Raw genomic sequence first — 17,753 nt, 5'->3', positions numbered from 1 at the left:
GACTGTACCCAGTGAGTGTGGGTACAGCCTGCGCTTTGGTCATTCTCAGCTCCTGGCTCATCTGCCCTTGTGGAGTAGAACTGCTCTTTCTGCTCCCTGACAGCAACTGGGCTTTAAAATCACACTTCAAATATCTCTACAAGTTTAACTTCCTTATACAGGCAGCAATTAATACTACAAATCTGTGTCTTCTCTTAGCTGCTTATATGAATTATTCAAAAATCCAATGTAATGATAGAAGATGAGAAGTTTAATCTATCAGTAGGCTGAATAGGATTATGTGGTTGAAGTGAAACTCAAATATCACAAGGAATCAGTTCATGCCATGAATTTAAAATCTTTATATTTTTTTCTCTTCTTGCTTTGAGGATACCAGAAACTAAGCCACAAAGTCTATCTTGTAATTATAGGATGAAATTCTCAAGTCATGAATATTTCACTGGAATGAAAGTATATTACTTATGCTTAATTTAAAACAAATTTAAAAGTTACGGAGTTGTAAAAATGTTCCCTTCTAAAATGTGCTTTCCTATTTTTATATATGTTTTTGATGATATCTTTAGTAATTTTTATTATTACATCTTTGTAGTATATCCACTCTGTATAGAAAGCCTGTGAGTGCTTAGGCTAAAAAAAAGATGCAAGAAAAGTTCTCTTGTAGGTTAAGGCTGTAAAATTTATCAGTGCAGTGCTGTGACAGTCAAACATACCCTAAACAGATTTCTTAATTTTGACTATAAGTAACATTTGTTCTAGTGAGCAAAACCTAGATTTTCAGAGGATGCATTTTAACAACTTCATTAAGGACTGTGAAATTAAAAATGAAATCAGTATGCCTGAGACTTTCCATTAGTGTTTTAGAATATACCTACTGGCAGTTGCCAACTGTTACCTGGACAAATATGGAATTTGTTTTCATTTGTCTGACTGTAAAATGCTACCTTAAAAATAAAAAATAAGAACCACACCACAAAGAAATAAGTTGAATTAATTCGCTTAATTGTGGTAATTGGCTTAAAGAACTAAAGGTGTCATTTTCAGAAATTCTTGGGATCTCAGCACTCATTTTAGGTTCTTTTCCATTTTTCGTGCTTCAAAATTTGTAATGTTTTTTTAATCCAATATTTTAAAGAAGTTCCAAAAGGGGCAATTAACTATCAGTATAAAGAAATATAAGCTCAGAACGTTTTACTAAAATTGCATCATGAGCATTTTTGCCTGATATTTTTAGGTTTGATTGGGTTAAGTTGTATATTACAGGGCTTTACGTGACAACAAAGATGATCCTGAGTGTATTTTGGTTCTGGCCTCCTATACAACTCCTACCTTTAAAATTATGTACATATATGATTTACATAATGAATCTGTATTTCATATATTGATTTAAACATAAAATAATCTTTTTTTTTTTTTTTTTTTACACTTTCCAGTCACATCGTTGTTCTTTTACTTTAAATTATCAGTGTCTCCGTTTTACTCAAAACCATGCCCTGTGACAAAAAGGAGGATACCTCCTTTGGATCTTTGGCCCAGCCATCATTACAGTACTACGGTAACATAAGACTTACAGCGATCCAAAGAGCTCATGCAGTCCTCAGCAATCTGCAGTTCCATTATAACCCAAAATTTGAGAGTTTTGTCCTTCTCATAAATCAAGCCTATTTTATTAAAAAGTTATTGAAGACTCCACAAAAGTATATAAATAGATAAATATTCATTTATCTACTATGGTTTACTCCATACTACAGACCCAACTGTAGTAGCCATGTAAATGATACTTAAAAAACCTCTATACCTTAACTGAAGTCACTAGTATGTGTTTTAAAATGGAACACACAGTAAACCATACTAGATAAATAGACCTAAAGTACTTCCACAAGCATGTATTCCAGTTTAGTTTTACTCGGATTTAATAGTGTCAAGATATCCAATCTTTCAGCTACTAATTTATGCTTCTTTAGACAAGCAGCTATTTAGAATAGATATCACAAGCATCTCAATACTGCATTAATTGTCACCTTGGCAAAAGAATTATAATTATTGAGGCAGAAAATTAAAATGACATCTAAGAGCTATGGCTAACTAATTTATCTCTCGTTTCAGCATTTGTCTTGTATAAATACAGAACAGTTTAGCAAATCAAGTTACATATATTAGTTATTGTCAATAAACTACTAAATGATTCATGTAAAATTTTAGGTTTTTAATTATCTATTGGATGATCCTCAAAATGAACTCAGCATGAGATATTGATATCTATTTTGTTAAAATACAGGTATTTTTTTAGTCTGTCTGTTCTTGACCTTTACCTGCGAGTGTAAAAAAATAGAGGATTCAAAAGAACATTTTCCCTATTTTTTTATGTCATATTTTATAAAGTGTTATAATAACAGATACTATTTTAATAGGAAATTATTTCTTCAGAAATAAGATGTTCATTCTGCTTTAAAAAATTAAGAAAATAAATGTCAATCTTTAAATTTAAATTTGAATTCTGTGTCAAAGACACAAACAGCCCAAAACATAAAATGAGGAGTATATCAGTTTACAAGGCGAACCACTGGTCATTTTTCTTTTTCTACGCTACTCAGTGTTTTATAACAACTTCTTGAATAATACAAAATATAATTGTTCTAAAAGTGTAGTTTCATAAGGTATTAAAGCTAAGCTATTGCAATGTCACAGCAAAAGCTGCATTCTGCACTCCATAAGTAAAATATATTCACAATACACTTGCTCTTTTTCTTTAAAATCCTTTAAAAACCAAAGTTACTAAAACAACAACCCCTGAGAAAAAAAATTCATCCCAATTCCACTTCTTTGTTGATGGCGGTTAACAAGCTCAACATTAGCCAGCAACGTGCCCTTACAGCCCATGTGCCCTTACAGAAAAGGTGGCCACTGGCCTCTTGAGCTAAGTGTTAGTAACATCATTTGCCAAAACATAAAGGGACGAGATCCTTCCTCTCTACTCAGCACTGGTGAGGCTACATCTGGATTGCTGTGTCCAGTTCTGGGCTGCCCAGTACAAGAAATACATGGACTTAGTGGAGTGAGTCCAGTGAAGAGCCACAAAGATGATTAATAGACTGGTGCATCTTTCATATGAACCGATGCCGAGAAAGCTGTGACTTTAGCCTTGGAAACAGAAGGCTCAAGGGGATCTTATCAATGGGTATAAGTACTTCATGGGAGAAAATTAAGAAAAGGGTGGAGCCAGACTCTTCTTAGTAGTGTCCACTCACAGAACAAGAGGCAATGGTCACGAATCAAAACACATGATGTTCCATCCTGACGCAAGAAAACACTTTTCTACTGTGAGGGTAGTAAAACATTGGAGCAGGCTGCCCAGAGAGGTTGTGGAGTCTCCATCCACGGAGATCCTCAAAACCCAACTGGACACAGTCCTGAGCAATCTTTTCTATGTGACCTTGCCTGATCAAGGAGGTTGGAGTAGGTGCCATCAAAGGTCCCTTCCAATTTCAGTGATGATATGTACAGGGGTCCATCCAGGAGATAAGCTAATTACAGTGTACACTTGAGGGTCATCCAGCAGGCAAAGTCAGAAACAGAACTTTAAATAAGTACATGGGCCATAATTCAGGCATGAAGTGAAGGCCCAGGACTGACTTTGAATAGATCTCCTGGGCCTTTGGTCAGGGGTTGTAAGTGGAGATCCCAGCTGAAGTTGGTCAGGGCAAATAAGACCTGTCTGTGCTCTCAGGGCCATGCTGCAGGTAGTAAAATCTACACAAAATTGATACATTAATATCCTGTGATTCAAATTAATAATAATGTTAATAACAACAATGAAAACAACAAAACAACAACAATAATAATAGCAATAGGTGTAAGTATATATAATAATGACAGGTTTATAACAATAATATTATAAATATTAAAAACGTGTCCAGAGTAATTTAATTTTTTGTGGGTAAATCTGTTTAGCATTAACCTGTTGCTCTAATCCAAAAGGCTTGAAAATAAATGTTGCATACTTTTGTATTATTCTGTGTTCTCTGTTTCATTGGTAAATTATTGGTTTTCTTTACAGAGTGGTTCTACAGTCACCATGCCTTTCCTTAAACTGACATAATCCATAATTCTGTGGATATTCTGCCCATGTCTGAAAAGATGAGTTTAAATGATATATACGTATTTGTGCATATGTATGTGTGTGTGTATATATACATGTATAAAAATAAAAATGTGTCTGTGTGTGTATTTATAGGCATTGTGTTTGCACTGATGAGATCGCACCTTAAATATCGTGTTCAGTTTTGGGCCCCTCACTACAAGAAAGACATTGAGATGCTGCAGCACGTCCAAAGAACAGCAATGAAGATGGTGAATGGCCTGGAGCACAAGTTCTACGATGAGCGGCTGAGGGAACGGGGGTTGTTTAGTGTGGAGAAAAGGGGGCTCAGAGGAGACCTTATCACTCTCTACAACTACCTGCAAGGAGTTTGTAGCGAGGTGGGTGTTGGTTTCTTTTCCCAAGGAACAAGTGATAGGATAAGAGGAAATAGCCTCAAATTGGATATTAGGAAAAATTTCTTCGCTGAAAGGGTTATCAACCATTGGAACAGGCTACCCAGGGAAGTGGTTGAGCCACCACCATCCCTGGAGGTATTTAAAAGATGTGTGGACATGGTGGTTAAGGACATGGTTTAGTGGTAGACTTGGCAGTATTAGGTTAATGGTTAATGATTTTAAAGGCCCTTTCCAACCTAACTCATTCTATGACTCTTATTTTATGTGTGAGTGTGTATGCATCAGGGCAGGGATTATAATCCAAAATTCCTGAAATAATGTGAAACTTGTGTTGAAGTCTAGTAGAGTGGTGTTTTCATAGCTGAAGTCATGAAGAGAAGTAGCAATTAAGCGCTATGGATAATCAGCAACCCACTGCATCAGCTTCCCATGCCTTTTTTCTTTAGGAGTATAGACATAGACTTAGGCTATGGCTACACTGGACACTAAACACTACAAGAGCGTAATCTTTGGCTTTGAGATGAAACAGCATGATTGGCCACAGCAAATACTTGTACTAGTACTATTATGCTACTTACCATTTTAGAAATATATGCGAGTGGTGTAAGGTCTGGACCAAAATCATGCCTGGAAATAGTCTAACAACTTAAGTCTAACAACTTTTTTCAGACCCCAGTCTCTGAGCGCAATTGAAATAGTGTATGCATAGCCTAAGTTCCTACATCCTTTTAAAATGCAGTTCTAAATTACTATCACCAGGCAGGTTATACCTGAAAATAATACATCCTGAGACTATGTGGGAGCACAGATAAATCCCAGTTATTATAAATCAGCCACATATTGAAGCTCCATTTTGTTGAAAAGACCGCCCCTCCTTGCAGTCTATGAAACAACAATTTGGCAAGAGACATACAAAGAGAATAAACAGAAACAATGGATAGGGCAGTAATACTTCGTAATTAGTATTTAGTCTGTTTTATATGGATTCTCATACAGATCACGAGCCTTCCACTAAATTTGATGTAAAAGGGAAACCATGGATACTTACATATTACATTGCAATCATTATTATGAACATAACAATATATGTTGATTTCAGAATTTAAATTTAATTTAAATAGTTAAAACAATACATTAATGACTAAGCTATTGTCCAAAACTCATATAATCACAGTTTTTATTTTTTAACTTCAGATTTTTTTAAATACTAGCTATATGCATAGAAATAGTATAAATAGCCACAGGGACTGAGAAACTCTGAATTCCCTGGGGGGACAGGGAAATGTTAAGAAAACAGTACATACCATTACAAGATGGCAATGCTCTGTTCCATGCTGGCTTTCCATCTGCACCAATTACACATGTTATAGTTGAAGGATCGATAATCTTATATCCAGAATCACACTGGTAAGTAATAGTTGAACCAAGCTTAAAGTCTGTTCCGATTCTTGTCCCGTTCATGATGTTTCCAGGATCAAAACAAGCTTCCCGTGGCTTTTCTGTTAAAATTAATTAAAGTAAATCTATATACACTTTCAATTAAAAAAAAAAAAGAACTGTTATCAATGGTTTTTTCCAGTCAGTGTACATTTTTCAACAGCTTATTAAAATACTTGTTTCTTTATGCTTACTACAAGATCATGGATGTTTGCATTAGACTGATTATCTAGCCTAGGAAATTACACTGAGAGGATCCAACCAACAGCATTTTCTACCTACCTTTTGGTAGTAGAACTCTCCAAAAGCTGAATAACTCCAATGAAGTTTAGTAGTGTAGAAGAAAAGCTACCATTTCTAGAATTTACCACTTACACTATTATGTTTTTTAACCAAGTATTATGCTCAGTACTCAATAACTTCTGGTTAGAAAGCTGCCATACTATGGAATAATTTAAAAGTTAAAAATGTATTGTTCCTTTATACTTCATATTTAAGAAGATATAATAATAACTGGAGGTCGAAGGCTGACAAAATAAGCACAACAGTTTTTTTCTGGCACAAGATAACAGGTATCAAATCTTTAAGTCAACGTGAGCATAGACATTGATTTTAAATGTTGATTTTAACAAGACTAGGATTTCATTCATCATCTTTGTCAAGTTAAAATACAAAGAAAACAGACAGGAGAAATAATTCATATTATTAATGAATTATTTCAAGAATATGATTGAGATAATCTTCAAATAGGAAGGGTTTAGGCACTGAACATTCTTTATAACTAAATAAATGAAAACAAAATACTAGTATTACTACACTGTTGACAACTATGCAACGCTTTTTCCTACAAAAGGCTTAAATACAACTCAGTCCCTTTAAAATCTATGAAAATATTGTGTAATATTACTTCTATAAACCATATTTTGCTAAATATGTGAACTCTTAAAAAGGGAAGGATGCACCTAATACAAAGTTCATTATAGGAGGCAAAGTTTCTAATTCATAGTCAAAGTTTACAGCATGCCACCTTCCCTTATTAAATGTTAATAAAGAATGTATTTTAATAAAACACTCAAGGAATATTATCAGAAAGCAAAACTGGATGTCCATAATAGAAATGTGAAGTAATAAATTTTATATAAAATCTTAAATAATGTACTTAATAAAAATACTGAATTATTAGGCACAAACATACTGCCCATTGAACATAACTTTTTGAAATATAGTTTTGCTCTTAGATGTTACGTTCTTATTTTCTTATTATTTCATTTAACTTCTAGTTGCATAGAGGCACACATATCAGACTATGCTGAGAACAGAAAATACACACACAGTGAAAACGTGTATGCACATTTTCAACGGGCATCTTTATCTCTTTATCTCCTTCTGCTCAACCTGTCATTTTCTTTCCTTGCAAGCCAATAAGGTTTCCTGAAACAAATTGTTTTCCCATTTTATTTATATTTTGTTTCAAGTTTAGATGGGAACAAACAAAGTTTTCATCTATCGCAACATGATGAATACTTTGGGAAGAAAAGTTTTGCCAACATGGAGAATAATGCATAATGCTGGATGAAAGATGAAGAACTAAATATAAAAATTATTTAATAGTTCTTTTTAACCTCTCTCTCTTTCATTGGTATGTTATTTCTATATTCTTTAGATATTTTTGTTCCTTCATTTCTGACATTAATGTGGTTTACTTCCATTGTCAAGTATAAGAAGCTGAGGCAGCACCTCTGCTGATGAAAAAGAGCTTGATAAATCTCAGCAGAGATGACAATCAAGTCAGAGACAGCATCTGCGACCGGAAAAGAAACCAGCATTTAAAATGAGTGTGTGTCTTTAACAAACAGTCAGCATAACCCATTCTCTGGCTAGTAATAGGTACCCCCAAAAAAGGGCAAATATTGTCCTGCAGTAGTTATTAAAAAATGTTTATGTAGATTCAACAACAAAGTAGAAAGGAAAATGTATTGGTATGTATCAGCAAGGAAGCATCAGCAGCCATGTATTCCAAATTGGTAGGATAACTCTTTTCCAAATGCTATTTTTGATGTGCATTTCGGTCTCTATTTTTTTTTCTGGAAGATGAAAATGTGCATAAGTGATGTGAAAGAGATTTCATGAAAGAGGATTTCTGTGTTCCTCCATATATTTACAGAAAATAGTTTTCAACACCTACATCAATGAAAAAAAGTATTTGTCAGTTCAGTATAAGTACACCTAGAAGTAGACAGATTTGAGTCTCAATAAATAGTAAACAACATTTCCTTCCCTTTATGTTTCCACAGATTATGGTAAGAACAGTACCTTTATAGTCAATGGCAAATCCTGACATTCCAACAGAAGCATCACTGCGAAAAGCCAGAAACAGACTGTTACCACTGCTCTCTATTCTTTCAGGAGCCTGCGAGCCTTGAAAGCTGCCAATTAGAGGACTGTTGGAATCTTCCCCTTCATAAATATGCAGAAAATCATAACTGGGTTCCATATTGAAACTGAAAATAAAGGAAGAAGAGAATTAAGTCTTCATTTCTTTTTTGAGTTCAACACTACTGTCCCTGTGGCTGCCAATCTTCTGCCTAACACATTTTCTACTCCAGAAATAAGTGTCTTTTTAAATATGATTCACAATGAAAATTTACTAACTTTCAATGGAGTTCTCTTTGCCATTGATTTGAACCCACTCAGCTTTCCATATGATCTCCTATCAGGCCATCATGCAGGCTCTGTCTACAGCCAGTGAAAAAGCAGCAAATCCTCCCCATCTATCTTGAAAACTTTTCTCAAGATGGAATGAATCACCTTCTGCAGAAAGGCTGCAGCACTTTTAGCCTCTTACCAGTGACCGCAAGAATGATCCAGACAAATAGCTTAAATTAAAAGTCCAGCTTTTAGTTGGCTCAATTGGATGATATTAAATCCACCTATTACAAACATAAACTCCGCATATTAGAAACAAGATGCTTTCAAATGGACAGACCACTACCCTGGGACTTGCCTTTGTTCATACTCAAATTATATCAGAGAATTATGATAAATTAAAGTGAATTCTTATTCTCACTAAACCATCAATGCTATGCCATATTTGATGACATTTATATGTTTATACAAAGCAATTATGAAGATATTATGAATGGAATGTCTTTCAGAAGAATTTAATTGAGATGAGTTCTGAGACAATATAAAGATAAAAACAGGCATTTATATGAGAAATTTGTACAGAGATAGAGAAAAGGATATACTGGGAATACTGAAGAAAATATAAGAAAAGTAAAACTACATTAAAAAAGCAGTCAAGGACTCAGTCAAGTGAGTGGATTTTTTTTCTTCCTATTAATCTTTGTAAAACATAAATGTTCAGCTTTTTTGCAAGTGTGGTGGTCGGCTGTTTTTCTTTCTATTACATCAGCTAGTACTGTTACACACAAACTTTTCCAAAACAAATAAGGAAGGAACAATATCTTAAGCTAAGAACACAGCAGAAAAAATTTGCTTAAGTAATGTCAAATTGAAATGGCTTCATATAATGAATAATATTTTATGCCCTATTTTCAAGAGCTAAGGGAAGCCAGAAAAGTGTTTTGAAACTTTCGCTAAAACAGAATTTTTAGTTGATAATTTTAGAATTGAATTAAAAGAAATAGCAGTCTATAGACCAAAAACAAGGAAAAGCAAATAGTATAGGACAATGGGTTTCATCCTTTCTGTATCCAACAAACATTTGACAAAATACATCGCATATCTCTATTTTCAGCCCACTTTCTCATCCTATGTAGACACTGCTGTCTTCTCAAAGCCAGTTCCTTGAGAATAGTATGGCACTTAGCTGTAGCACACCGACTGAGAATGAAAAATTTTAGAAAAAATGAACAGAAAATGGTAAGTTAAAAAAGTAGATTTTTCAGATGTCAAAGAAATATTATCCCTCTCGATCACCTACCTACTAAAGGTCTTGGGAGTCAGGGGGAGGCCCCTGCTGACTGGAACCTAGACAATATTATTCCAATCTACAAAAAGGGCATAAGAGAAGACCCAGGGAACTACAGACCTGTTATTCTAACCTCATTTCCTGGAAAAATTATGAAGAAGATTATACTGGGTACTATTAAAAGGCATTTGAAGAATAATGCAACTATCAGGCACAGTCAACACGGGTTCACAAAAGGAAAGTCCTGCTTAACTGACTTGATATCGTTCTGTGATAAGGTCATCTGGTGGATGAAGGGAAGTCGTAGATATAGTTTTTCGGAATTTTAGTAAGGCTTTTGATACTGTCCCTCACAGCATCCTTCTTGCTGTTGCGAGTTGTCCAATTGTGGGATGAACAGGTACACAGTGCATTGGGTGAAGAACTGGATGAACAGCAGAGCTGAAAGGGTTGTAGTGAATGGGGCTACATCTGTCTGGCTACCAGTCACCAGTGGTGCTCCTCAGAGTTCAATTCTAGAGCCAGTTCTGCACAATCAACAATTTGGATGCAGGAGCTGAATGCATCATTAGCAAGTTTGCTGATGATACCAAACTGGGAGCTGCTGTTGACTCTCTTGAGGGACAGGAGGCCTTGCAGAGGGATCTAGAGAGATTGGAGCACTGGGCTATGATTAATGTGATGAAATTTAACAAGAATAAATGCTGGATTCTTCACCTGGGACGGAGTAATGCCACGCACAAGTATAAATTGGGAGAGGAGTGGCTGGAGATGAGCCCTGTAGAAAGGGATCTGGGGGTGCTGGTTGACAACAGGCTCAATATGAGCCAACAGTGGGCCCTGGCAACTAAGAGGGCAAACTGCATCCTGAGGTGCATCAAACACAGCAACCAGCCAGTCAAAAGAGGTGATTATCCCACTGTATTCAGCATTGGTGTGGCCTCACCTTGAACACTGGTGTGCAGTTCTGGCCCCACAATTTAAGAAGGATGTGAAAGTCCTTGAATGCATCCAGAGAAGGGCAACAAAGCTGGGGAAAGGGCTGGAAGGAATGTCCTACAGGGAGTAGCTAAGGACTTTGGGATTGTCTAGTTTGGAGAAAAGGAGTCTGAGGGGCAACCTCACTGATCTCTACAGCTTCCTGAGGAGGGAAAGTGGAGGGGGAGGTGCTGAACTCTTCTGCCTGGTATCCAGTGATAGGACGCATGGGAATGGCTCAAAGCTGTGCCAGGGGAGGTTTGACTGGACATTAGAAAGCATTTCTTTACTGAGAGGGTGGTCAAACACTGGAACAAGCTTTCTAGAGAGGTGGTTGGTGCCCCAAGCCTGTCAGTGTTTAAGAGACCATGCCCTTAATAATATGCTTTGAGTTTTGGTCAGCCCTGAAGTGGTCAGGCAGCTGGACTAGATGACCGTTGTAGGTCCCTTCCAATTGACAATATTCTAGTTGAGTCTAGTCTGAAAATCAAGGAAGTTATTGAAAGGATTGCAGAGACAGAGTTTTTTCAGCACTGACATTTCATGTAAATCAGAGGGAGTTTGTGTTAGTGCATTGTTATTTGTGTTCTAACATTAAATATATTTGTAAAACTATCTCATTTTACTTCTCTATTACAAAGTTACCAGCATGTATTTGCAAGCTTTTTCATTAAATACAAATCCATATTACTCTTATGATCCATTTATACAAAAAATACAGTATTTTAAAAAAGTAGTCAAAGTTTTCCATTTTGGCTGTTTGACACTCATATGTATATAGATAATAGTGTTGGTTGTCCCCGCCTTCCTAATTTGTATTCTAATTTTCCTTTCTTTTTCAGTTTTCTAAACATATTTACAAGATTAACAACCCCACAGCCTACACCTTTAAAAGGACTGATCGCCATCAGTCAGGAGACGGATGAGTTTCTAGGAATATTCTTCAACATCAGATAGTTTTGTAACAGGTAGTGTCAAAAACCTGGGAAGCTATGGCATAAGCGTTTCTTTCACATTTCAAAGCAAGATTTCTCTCTGGAGAATTTATGAACTTCTAGCACAGAATATCAAATTTAGGAAAGATTTAGGCAGTCCAGTGTGTATTACTGGACTGCAATTATTTATAAAATGTACTGGAAGTATAGCATAAACTACAAATTCTATTATATTGCTCATACTTGTATTCCTTAAAATAGAATTCACAAACAAACCTGAATACTGAGTAGCTAAAAGTTTATTTTGTCTTACTTGAAATAGTGCATTTGAGCTGATTATTCAGGCAGTCCACAGAAATATGCTACTTAACACACCTAGCATGTGACATTTTCAAGAGTGTAATGAGTGGAAAACTATTCTCATCCCTTAATGCTATTTGATCAAATATGTGAAGAATAGAATTATTATATTCTTGATTATATAATTTCAAGTATATTAGGCTTTGATTCTTTAATTTCTTGTGTATCGATATTTTATTAGAAAACACATTGCAGTCAGTCACCAAAAGAGACTGGGTTTTTTTTTGTTTTGGTGGGTGCAAATATGACACAACAAAATGCTGAACATGCCATCATCTCTTCCAAAAAGGATCAGAATTGATCACCATCCCATGAAGTCAACAGTAATGTTTCCATTCTTAGATTAAAAATCACCCGTAGGACAGAGAATCAAAAAAAGAAAAAAAAACCCAAAACTTCAATTATGCAACAAATATAGGATGATGGAACGTTGACTAAATAAAACTTTGTAAAATTATGAGACAACATTATCTAGACATCTTGTATCTCTTGACTAAGTAGAACAATCTTTTTATTCTGATCTATGCACTCCAAGAAAAGTGTATTTAGCCTGTATTGGTAAAAACCTTTAAGAACTGAGGTACAGACAGTTTCCACTACAGTTCAAGTCTCTACTATAAGGTACAACAACGTAAATCAAGCATTTCTATAAATTGACATTGCTTTTCAAGGATTTCTATTTCGTAAGTCACAGAAAGTTTCGTTGCTCAGGAATATATTTGATATCAAAAGTGCCATATAACTATATTATTTTCTTTTACATTATTTAGGAGCAATGATATAGCACATATTAGATGTATGCTCCAGGACTTAAAGCTTCTAATTATATTCTCTGCCTAAGAAGTGACAAATGATGCCATTTTTAGATGTGACATTTAAAATCCTGTTAAATAGAGGCATTCATCTAGAAATGGTACCTTTTGAATATCAAGGCAATGACAAAGTCAGGGTTTACTTTTATTCTCCAGTCACATTCTTTCCCAGGAGGATAAGGCTGTGGATAGTTAGGTGATAAAATAACTCCTGCTGGGCCTGTCAGGTTTCCTCCGCATGCAGCTGTCACAATGTAAAAAGAAATGGGAATATGGTCACATGTTAAATTCACAAGCATATATTAGCTGTTAAATAGGAGTAAAAAGACCTCTATATTTACCAAAAGTAATAATAATTTAAAAAAAAAAAAACAAAAAACAAAGCAAAACCCAAAAAACTCAAAACCAGAGCTTTCCCACTTCCAGCTAGCAAACATTTTTGCATTTTCCTTTAAAAAACGGAGCTTTGTTCATATTCAAAAGAACCACAAGAAAAGCTCTTTCTAAAAGAATAAAAATATGAAGTTAAATAGGAAGTCCCGTTTAATTTGTTGTTACTTAATCCCATCTCTATCAAGCTGAAGTATTTCTTATGTACTGGAAGTACTTTAAGAACTGGGAAAGCTCAATAGCAGGATTCAGGATGCAGTTTCTTTTGCCCATAGATGTAAAACAAAAAAGTTCCATTCAGTAAGTAAAGGTATTACTATTATTATAGAGGTGATTCTGCCCCTCTACTCTGCCCACATGAGATGCGACCTGGAGTACTGTGCCCACCTCCAGGGCCCTCAACATAAGAAGGACATGGATCTGTTGGAGCAGGTCCAGAGGAGGGCCACGAAGATGATCAGATGGCTGGAGCACCTCTCCTATGAAGACAGGCTGAGAGAGTTGAGAAGAGAAGGCTCCAGGGAGACCTTATAAAGGCATTCCAGTACCTAAAGGGGGCCTACGAGAAAGCTGGAGAGGGGCTTTTTACAAGGGCCGGTAGTGGCAGAACAAGGGCAATGGCTTTAAACTGAAAGGGGGTAGATTTAGATTAGATATTAGGAAGAAATTCTTTACTGTGAGAGTGGTGAGGTGCTGGAACAGGTTGCCCAGAGAAGTTGTGGATGCCCCATCCCTGGAAGTGTTCAAGGTCAGGCTGGATGGGGCTTTGAGCAACCTGGTCTAGTGGAAAGTGTCCCTGCCTATGACAGGGGGGTTGGGAACTAGATGATCTTTAAGGTCCCTTCCAACCCAAGCCATTCTGTTTCTATAATTCTGTGATTACATGCAACAAAAAACAAATATATTCGTTTAGTTACCATAAATTAAACAGATAAGGAATTCCACTTCCAAAGATGATAATCACATAGGAGTCTAACTAACAAGTACAGTAGTCAACATGAGCTGCACAAAGTCACGCAGACTGATAGGAACACATCTGTAGTGCAAAACAGTTGGCACTAAGGATTTGGAATCTGCACTCAACATTTTAAAGAAGGAATTTTTCAGACCTTTTCTAGTCTGGTCCAACAGACTGAATGCTCACTAGTGGCTGGCGTACATCAGATGTCCTCCACACACTGGAGTACAGTGTGAGACATCTTGCAGTTTAGTCTCATTCTAAAGCTCCAAGAAAATTCAAAATCATGAACTAGAGCATGAGCAAGAAAATTTACTTGGAAACCATGCTCCTAGCCCAAATGAAGACATTCCCCTTGTGGTATTTATGAAAACAAACTAAACTTTCTCCCCCCTGCCTTATTTATTTATTTGTTTATTTATTTAAACATTTAGTATACTTATGTATCTGGGGTTTTTTTGTGTCTGTAGTTTTGGTACTTTAGTCATTATTTTTGATCCAGGGTGTGGGGTTTTTCGTGTTTTGTTTTCTTTTTCGTCTTTTTTTTTTGTTGGTTTGGTTTTTTGTTTTATTCACAAATAATGGTTCCAGGAAATGAGTCACATGTTCCTTATGTGTGCTGATGATTCAGCCCAAGATTACCATGATCAAAGTTATAAAGTACAAATAGAGCAGAAAAAATTAAATAATCAGGAATGGAAGTCGCACAATGTTCAGAGTACTACAGAGTATTACAGTTACTAAATGTAAATCATTTTTCAATTATAAGTCAGCATACTGGAATAAGGACTTTATGGTAATTTTCAAAATGACATATAATGGTTTTAAAGAACCCTTTAGTTTTCTAACATTCTCATGTCTACTTGAGTAAAGATTACTTTAATCTGCTTTCCCCTTCAAAGTCATCTTGAGTATACGGAAGAATAGCAATATGTATATACTTTTTGCTGAAAGGTACTTTCTCTTTCTTTCCTTCTTTATATCCTTCTTTTGTGTTTTTGGGGTTTTTTACCAGATTGTAAAGAAATACCGAGTGATTAAAATTGGTATTTACAGAAAGAGTATGACTTTTCTAGACCTTTAGGCACCACATGTTTTTGTGGGTTTGTTTTTTTTTTGTTTAAATATTTTTAATTTGGGAATAATCCCAGTATGTTTAGTAAACTTTTTCATGCTGTTATTTATACATTGCACACAAGGCATCCAGAAGACAATGTTCAGATTATATACTGCTCCAGTTCAGTTAGATGATCTGGAGTTAGAGACATCATCCTGCATTATCCTGAATTGTTTCCAGTATTTTTGAGATATAAGTAAACGCTTTAGAGAAACAGAGGGACTGCAGTTTGGGGATTTGCTGTTTTGGAAAGAGCATCTCCAAAATGGCTTGTAGAAAGAAAAAGCATTATGCTTATTCCATTGCTATTAAAATATATTGTATCTGTTTTTGGGGATCATTAAAATAAGTCTTCATTGAATTATAAATCAATAGGTAACAAAATCATAAAGATTTAAAAAATTACTATACTTAGCAGATAATTTTTCACACATGTTGATTAACTCTAATCTTAGGATAGCTACACTGATCACCTTAAATTACAGCAAGACTTCTAAGCATGTAGTTATTAGTCTGCTGACCAGAACCACAGAGAGATTATGCCATATAGGACTATGGAACCAAGAATCGAAACTTGTTTCAATGAAGATCTCCCACCCCCTCCTGGTGTTATGGAAATATATCTAATTTCTTTCAACAGCATTGTCATTTGGACCCCCTTCTCTGCATCTACATTTCCCAACAAGCATCCTGCTTTGGAAAAAAATACTTTTAGCTTCCTAGGGATTGCTCAGGATGGGTATTTAATCTATATGAGAATTCAGAAAATTTTCAGAATAAATAATGGGCTGTAGTTTATGTAAGTGAATTATTACAGAGACAACCATTCTAACAAGAACATTTCAACAAGATTTTTTTTAATCTAAATCACCTCTTCCATTTAATTATTTCTATTAGACTTCATCAATTTTAAACTTGTATGAAGTTTAAAGAGTAGAATACTGAGAAAATAACATCCGAAAATAATGTTAATTTTGAGAATGAGTCTGTCAGTAATCATAAATGCAAAATAACTGGGTTCTACAAAGAGCATCACTCCAGCATGAGCATCATATGCCCACTAGTTGAACAAGAAATCTGATCTGTATTAATTTTAAGCAGAGACTACAGTTCATCTTATTACCTATGCATGTAGGAGGATCAGGTTGCCAGAAGAATCGGTTATTCATTTGAACACATGTAATTTTAGCCTGTCCTTGAAGTTGATAGCCAGGGTCACATTGAAAGGTGGTAGTGTCTCCAGGCTCTCTGCTGTCTCCATATCTAGTGCCGTTCTGTGGTGTCCCGGGATCATTACAGGTTGACGCAATAGAAGCTGTAAGGCAATGATGAAATAAAAGCTTTAAGGTGTAAATACTAAACATTCACCATTAAAAGCACAATATTTTTACAAAAGCATTCAAACCAGAGGCAATATTATTTACTCATCAGTTAATATAAGACGGCAGACTTAAAACAAGTAATCATCCAGAAAGTGGATATACAAATCTACATCCACTATGGATATATGGAAGGTGCCAGGTCTCTTCTACTGGCTTCAGGTAGCCAACATCCTGAGTTGCAGTAAACATTGCAGTCTTCCCAAGGAAAGAAGGTTCCTTCTCTGGAGGCAACTGTGCCTAAATCACTGAACTGTACTCTGTGCTCCACCCAAAGATTTATTTTTCAAAGAACTTACCACAAGTGCAAGCAAAAGCCACAAAGAACTTACCACAAAAGCAAGCAAGAAGTCACAAACCTAGTGTCACAATCACCATTAATGATATTGGTGTGTATCTACAAGGAAGTCCTTGTTGCTTATTATATCTGGCTGTGCCATTCTCCACAGTCTCTGGGAAAGTAGCGACTATGTCTTTCTGTATTTTGAGCCGTATGTAGCACTTCAAGTGCTTGGGTTTTAGGATAGCATTACAAATTACAGGCAAAAAGAAGACTAAGAACACAAAATATTATTTCTCTATGTTTGATAATCACTTTCTGTTGTTTAAAATAGAGGGGCACAGTCTTTCATACACCCTACGTATTAGTGATAACAGTCTATCCTCCTTGCTCTTTGTTTTTGGGGGGGGGGATGTAGGGGTGGGTGTAGGTATTTTTTTCATTTTTTCTGTTTCAATCCCAGGAAATATTAATATTTCATTAAAATGATTTTGTTAGCTCATTTTGAATGGTACAACCCGAAGGCTTTCATAAGATAAAAGAGCTCTATCACTACCATCACTATGCAACCTTTGTGACCATAATGTACAGGTAATCCATTTTCTGTATTAATAACTGCATCTACTCCTTCCATCTTCACCTATAGAGTATACCATTACAAGAAACCGCAGGAGCAACT

General features: G+C 35.6%; 1 protein-coding gene across 1 annotated transcript in view; it reads right to left on the bottom strand.

Annotated features, from left to right (window-relative positions):
• Window positions 1-17,753, bottom strand: part of CSMD1 (CUB and Sushi multiple domains 1) — a 1,189,318-nt gene that overhangs the window by 189,751 nt on the left and 981,814 nt on the right. Inside the window, exons 27-30 of the mRNA XM_054196719.1 lie at window positions 16,539-16,730; window positions 13,056-13,194; window positions 8,245-8,432; window positions 5,799-5,993 (exon numbers count right to left, since the gene is read on the bottom strand). Of these exons, the coding sequence (XP_054052694.1) occupies window positions 5,799-5,993; window positions 8,245-8,432; window positions 13,056-13,194; window positions 16,539-16,730 (714 nt within the window). The remainder of the gene's footprint in view (window positions 1-5,798; window positions 5,994-8,244; window positions 8,433-13,055; window positions 13,195-16,538; window positions 16,731-17,753) is intronic.

The sequence above is a fragment of the Rissa tridactyla genome, chromosome 3 (assembly GCF_028500815.1).
Source record: "Rissa tridactyla isolate bRisTri1 chromosome 3, bRisTri1.patW.cur.20221130, whole genome shotgun sequence".
Taxonomy (NCBI): Eukaryota; Metazoa; Chordata; class Aves; order Charadriiformes; family Laridae; genus Rissa; species Rissa tridactyla.
This window is presented reverse-complemented; position numbering and strand designations above follow the sequence as displayed.